This window comes from Rhynchophorus ferrugineus, unplaced genomic scaffold (assembly GCF_030347505.1).
Source record: "Rhynchophorus ferrugineus isolate W39M unplaced genomic scaffold, kcgeb_rfMv2 rfM1, whole genome shotgun sequence".
Taxonomy (NCBI): Eukaryota; Metazoa; Arthropoda; class Insecta; order Coleoptera; family Curculionidae; genus Rhynchophorus; species Rhynchophorus ferrugineus.
The window spans coordinates 51,139,204-51,145,501 of NW_027472580.1; the positions used below are offsets into that span (position 1 = coordinate 51,139,204).

General features: G+C 28.6%; 2 protein-coding genes across 2 annotated transcripts; one reads left to right on the top strand and one right to left on the bottom strand.

Annotated features, from left to right (window-relative positions):
• Positions 1-691: 691 nt before the first annotated feature.
• On the bottom strand, positions 692-2,301 carry LOC143198189 (glucose-induced degradation protein 4 homolog). Its single transcript, XM_076407276.1, has 4 exons — positions 2,015-2,301; positions 1,584-1,751; positions 1,274-1,506; positions 692-1,221 (listed from the first exon to the last, which is right to left on the bottom strand). Exons 1-4 carry the CDS (start codon positions 2,159-2,161, stop codon positions 1,158-1,160), a joined length of 612 nt encoding a protein of 203 aa, XP_076263391.1. The 5' UTR covers positions 2,162-2,301; the 3' UTR covers positions 692-1,157.
• A 645-nt stretch (positions 2,302-2,946) lies between these two features.
• On the top strand, positions 2,947-4,480 carry LOC143198164 (uncharacterized). Its single transcript, XM_076407223.1, has 4 exons — positions 2,947-3,101; positions 3,483-3,628; positions 3,688-3,941; positions 4,276-4,480. Exons 1-4 carry the CDS (start codon positions 3,090-3,092, stop codon positions 4,362-4,364), a joined length of 501 nt encoding a protein of 166 aa, XP_076263338.1. The 5' UTR covers positions 2,947-3,089; the 3' UTR covers positions 4,365-4,480.
• The last annotated feature ends 1,818 nt before the right edge of the window (positions 4,481-6,298 follow it).

Sequence of the window (6,298 nt, forward strand, 5' to 3'; positions counted from 1 at the left end):
AAGTAGTTACATTACGTTCTTGTAGACTTAATTATAGTACGTTAGAATAGTCTCTAGAATAACAACTAGACTATAAGTTTGTACAGCAGATCACTTACTGAAGTGATCTTCTACATGTCAGTATAGTTATATTGTATAACGGAAATCATTAAAAAAAAAACTTATTGCCCACGGGAAGATTGTTGAATTTTCCAAGAGATTTATTTAAAAAAAATGTTTATGCATTTCTTATTGTAAAATCTATTAATAACAGATAACAGATAATTTAGTAAAACCATAGTACATAAATAAAAGTGAGGAAATGATCAACATTCTTTAATAGCATTTTATTGAAGCAAATACCAATTACACTTTTTGAAATCAAGGAATATCTGAATACTACTCAAAAGCTAGAATACACCTTTTAATATATCTCATTTACTAAAAACTTGATCAAAAAAGCATATCATCGATAAACTAGAAGTGTGAATGTTGTAAAATCAAAGCAGGAGCAGAGGATTAGATTAATTAAGTTTTTCGTAGAGGTCAATATTTCTTTGTGTAATAAGCGGTCAAAACTTAAACTTAACTTTTCTTTGCGTTTATATTATTACAGTAAAGATTAATATTGTAACAACCCTTCTTATGTATTTTAGGCGATAGAAAGAGAAAAGGTTGGTCATTTTTAATAAGCCAAATATAAACAAGCATACAAAATTGATAAAAACTTTTATTTATATAATATATTTTCTTTGTTAACAAAAAAAATCATTTAAAAACAATAATTAAAAAATATATTTAACAAGAGTTTTTTACATAAATATACAAAAAAAAATTAATTACATTATTTCAATAGGAATTATATTTAGCAAAGCAAAATCTATTAATAAATTTCGTTTCCCAAATCAATACAATCAGTCCTTTGGAAGAAACTTAAGTATCACGATATTAGTATGAATTTTGGTCTTTTTCGGTATAAAGCACACAGTTTAAAAATTAAAGCTAATATGAAAAATATGATCAAAATACTGTCATTTCAAAATAAAACAGTTTGACAATTTCATTTCAAAAGAGTTGTAAGGGAGATTACTATGTGTTGAACAAAATTTATAAGAGCTTTTTTATTGCAGATACACTGTACATACCTCTTTTGCCTATATTCATATTTATCAATATCTTTACCTAAATTCATAAATTTGTATTGAGTTTTCAGGCACATGAGTCAAATTCAAGGACTGATACCTGCAAAAAAATCATTTTGTGAAATGAAATTGACCCTGATAATATACTTTACCATTCTGAACTTCTATGATAATAATATCCTTCAATTGTAGCTGTGGATTTTTGAAAACAGATATAATAAAATCCAGCAAATGATGCTCCACTAATATCTTTTATGGTGTGATCTGGTACAAGGAAATGCTCTTTCCATCTCATAAACACATAATCTGTATCTGTTAACTGATTATAGTCAAAAGAGTCTGTATTGAATGTTTTTGCATACTGTCCGAACTGAGAGAATTTACTCTATAATTTTATATTGCAAAATTACATTCATATTATATACATTAATTACACCAAACTGATATTAGTTGTTAACATACCCAATGTTTTCGATCCACCTCTTCATCAGCATCCCATTTTCTGGTTAAAAAAGGATATTTTTTGCTAATAATTTCACCATCAAAAAAAGTAGTTAGTTTTGGAAACTCCTCTGTTAGACCGTTTATTTGCAAATATCCACACAGATATGAATTCTCCTCATCCACATGCTAAAAACAAACATTCTTTATGGAAATTTGCTAGTAATCACTACATGTATATCCTAACCTAATAATATTGCCGCCAACACCTATATGTAACTTAATGACTGAGGCACCTACCCTTTAATTCTGCCCAGTTACTAGATATATCTATTTTTAGGTCTTCCTTAATTCTAATTACTGTAGTTAAATGAGCAAACATACGCACTAAATTTTTATATTCGTTTCAAACTGTTTGCATTAAAAATATTACTCAAATATGTCTTAATTACCTGTAAAACTACTTCAACTTCATAGGAATTCCCTTTACTCTTTTGAAAACCTTGGAATTTTGACCCATTATATAGCAAACTCTTTGTTATCCCAGGTTGTTTTGAGTTGGCTGGTGGTGGTAATGTAGGATCCACCTTAACAGGCATTCTTCTACAAGTTCTATCCTCTTTTCAAAGCTTTTTTTAATGGGACCTTCAGAGAAAGTATTTTTTTGTTATAGAGAAAATCTGCTTGCCAAACAAAACTATCTAAAAAATGGCGTTTTTGCAAGTGGTGAAATGTCGAACTTTTGTGCCAAACTAATCTAGTCAGGAGCGTCTCCCTAATAATATATCCAATATCTGATTATCTTTTCAAGTTCTAATTCAATTCAAGTTGCAAGACTTTAATTAATTAGGTTTGCCATTTTTAACTATTTTTTTATAAATACAAGATGTAATAATATATTTTGATAAATACTATATTTATGAAAAATACATTAAATCACGAGCCGTTTATGTCCAACGTTTCTTAACAGTTTAAAGCGCCACTTCATCCTGGCATCTCTTTTCAATCTGTACTAGAAAGGGTATCTATTTCTATTTAAAGAGTTTTTTCATTAGTTAGATAACCTTATATACAATTTGTATTGGGCGTTATCTAATTTTTACGAATTTTGATTGAATTATATTCAAACACCTATGAATGTATATTTTACGTGCAATTATTGGTTACATTTAACTAATTATTTAAAAGCTTGTATATATATAAATGTACGTTATTACATAATTCATTACGTAAAACAATCTAATATAATATTAACAATAAACATTGCTTATTTCCGTTTCCAAGATGAAAACCTATTCAAATTAGTTTACCAAAGATAAACTTTCGCAACATTTGCCGATTTTCATGGACGGAAACATTTACATGTAATTCCTTTCATTGACAATCGCTTTTTAAACCAAAAATTATTTAAATGAACCATAACGTCGAGTGGGAGAACCTAAAACAAGGTTAAGATTGAGCTTTATCTTGTATAAAAACGAAACGCAAACTTTAAAGCTCTTAGTGCCGAACGGGTGCCTTATAAAAATGAATCAATTTGTAAGTACTCTTTTCATCAATATTTTTTGATGAGTATTTGTTTAATTTTTAAATATTTTATAAATTTTTAATTATACGTTCTTAATTACATTTTAAACTTTGATTCCATTATTTTTGAAGCAGATATTTTTTATTAACAGCAAATAAAAACAATAAAAAAAATATAAAGCCTTAATATTAAATAATATAATAATATTTAGTTGTTGTTGTTTCACATATTTGTTTATATTATTAAATATAGTCTTTTTGTTGGAATCTAACCATAATCCGTAATTAAACTTCATTAGATGTAATCTTGTTATCACAATAGCAAAACTAACAAGGCATTTCAATTATTTTAATGCATGCAAACACGTGAAAGTGATTATTTTTTGTTTTCAGATATTTGTTGTCTTTACGACGCTTTGTGCGGTTGCTTATGCAGGTGGATATGGTCTCCTCGGTGGTGGTTTCTCAGGAAGCAGTTATCCTTCTGGAGGAAACTATTACACCAGACCATACTACGGTCATAATGTCGGATATTCCGGGTACTTTAATTGATAAATTAAATTATACGCATTTTATTTCTTTCATTTCAAATTCGTAGAGGATATTATCCAGGAGGTGGATATTATGGAAGCTCTGGAGGATATGGCGGCAGCTATGGTCTAGGATCTGGTAATGGATATGGAGGCGGTTATGGAGGTGGCTATGGAGGCGGTTATGGAGGTGGCTATGGAGGCGGTTATGGGGGTGGTTATGGAGGCGGTTATGGAGGTGGAAATGGAGGTGGTTACGGGGGTGGCTATGGAGGCGGTTATGGTGGAAGTTATCGACCAGGATACAATGGATACAATCCAGGTAAGAAACTGTTATATGAATTATAAAAATAGAGAATAAAGATAATTAAAAAATACATTACTTGAAGAATTTCGTTATTCAGCTATATATTTCATAATAATACCGTATGTTCATATAAAAAGCCACTTAATTACTGTGCAAAATGCATATCTTGCAATTTTAAGTGTTTCGTTAACTGATAATTATTACATTTAATTATAGCTTTCCATATAAATAGATTGAAAAACTAAATTTCATGTGGATTTTTAATAATTTTTATTTAAACAAAACTTTACTATCTACAATTTAAATTACTATATGTATCAGATAATCAGACCAGCTTTTATGACCTTAGGTTATTACTCAGGCTATGGAGGATATAGAACGAACGTCCTAGGAAAACCTTATGGTTATAGAGGATACGGCTATTCCAACTATAAATAAAAAGTAACCCCTTGTGATTTTAGTCTTAAGATACGATTAATTTTGTTATTTAAGCCATTTTATTTATTCGTGTTTTTGTGAATCTTTTTGTCAAATAAATTTAATATTAAACCGAATGAACATGTTTATTGTGTTATAAATTAACTTCACCACCCCAGGTTTGAAAGCTCTTATTTCACACATTCATTATTTTTCAGTCACAACGGTTCAACAGTCCTTTTATAATTTTCCTTCCAATATTTATCCATAATACTTCTGTTGTTATTTTTCTATGAAAATATTTCAAAATTAACATGAGTACAGCTTTTAAAAAATATGATAATCTACTATGCTCAAAAAATAATAAGATTGTAAGATGTAAAAATGTAAATATCAAAGAAGAAAAAAGACAGACACAGAGATCTAACACTGTACAGATGCATTATCATGATGAACAGATTTCTGAGTTCTGGGCCAAGTTAATTATATTTTTCTGACATGGAACCAACGTTGTTATATATTACAACAAAGTTTTTATATATTATGTGTTATCTTAATAGTGAAGCAAATTAACGAACGACTCATTGGGCAACAGCTTTCATATCAGTCATTCGCAAATTACTAATATAATTCCGTGTCATATTTTATATAATTTCTTATAAAAAATCACATATATTTGGAGTATTCTCAGTCAGTTGTTTCTTACTAATAATAAAATAGAGATTTAATTTTCCATATTTATTTAATATTTAACTGTAGGATGATTTTCTTAAAATTCTTAATTATTTTTTCGTAAAAATTTGTTTCACTTACATTATAAATATGTTATTTTCTTGATTTAAATTTCCTTAATGAAACAAGTTTATAAGTTCTTAAATATTTATTTATAACCTAAAAACTCCTATTACAATATTTAAAGTTTTTATTACATTAGATATGTTTAATACAATTTTCATTTGCAATTTAGGTTATTACTATTGCTCTCTTATACTTGTATTAAAATTAAATTGAATTACTATAGTTACACCTATACAATATAAAAGTTCGTGTAGTTTGGTTCTCTTGAGTCTTCTGATTTCCTGAGCGTTACCCTGTAGTTGTATTGCTTCCCCATTACTTTTTTAGTGTTTTACAGCGAAATCTTGGATAACTTAGTAAATTCATTTAATTTCGGCATCATTGTTGAATCGTCAGTGATGGAGTGACAAACATTGGTAACTAATCGAAGATCTTTGTGTTGCCAGCGTTGGATTACCAGACAGTTTGATATTAAAACACTAAAGTACAACCCTATATTTGCACGCCATAAATCTTTATCCTATAGCTTTATCATAAGACCAATCTCTTTGATCTTGGTAAACCTGATAATATTTTCTGACTAACCAGTATAGTTATTTGGTTTTGAGTTTGATCTGCTGCACTTCTTGTCTGATATTCAATATGCCTGAAAAATGTTATTGTCTTATGTCATCCTGTTATATATACATATAATTGCATATAATGATAATAATCAACGAATTAGGAAATTAAAAAAAAATACGTAAATTTTGATAAAAACCTTGTCTGAAAATCCGAATATTTAAGTAACAATCTTTATATTTATAAATAATTCTTGTGTCCGTGTGTATGTAATTGACCTAAATGTTTCTACAGATTTTGATGACATTTTTTAAGTGTGTTTATGCAGAGTCGAGAATGGTTTATATTATAGGTGGTGGCCGATAGGTGGCTGCGATACAATTCTAGAAATTTTTTAAAAATGATTTCAGTTAGAGTGTATCTGTCAGAGTGACATTTTCACGGTAACCGCCCCTCTTATGACAATTGCTATTGCTGACAGAACAATACTTGACGTATCGTATTTATCAATTACGTATGTCAAAGTGTGTTCTTATGTGCGTGTGTAAGTCATTGAATTCCTAAATAGTTGAACCGATTTTGATGATCTTTTTTGT

Excerpts from the sequence above, each read along its gene's own strand:
- LOC143198164 (XM_076407223.1), top strand. Across the intron at positions 3,629-3,687 it reads CATAATGTCGGATATTCCGG|AGGATATTATCCAGGAGGTG; the intron begins GTACTTTAATTG and ends TCAAATTCGTAG. Across the intron at positions 3,942-4,275 it reads ATACAATGGATACAATCCAG|GTTATTACTCAGGCTATGGA; the intron begins GTAAGAAACTGT and ends TTATGACCTTAG.
- LOC143198189 (XM_076407276.1), bottom strand. The coding sequence starts at position 2,161 with ATGCCTGTTAAGGTGGATCCTACATTACCACCACCAGCCAACTCAAAA. Across the intron at positions 1,507-1,583 it reads AGGTGGATCGAAAACATTGG|AGTAAATTCTCTCAGTTCGG; the intron begins GTATGTTAACAA and ends ATAAAATTATAG. Across the intron at positions 1,222-1,273 it reads TATCATAGAAGTTCAGAATG|GTATCAGTCCTTGAATTTGA; the intron begins GTAAAGTATATT and ends ATTTTTTTGCAG.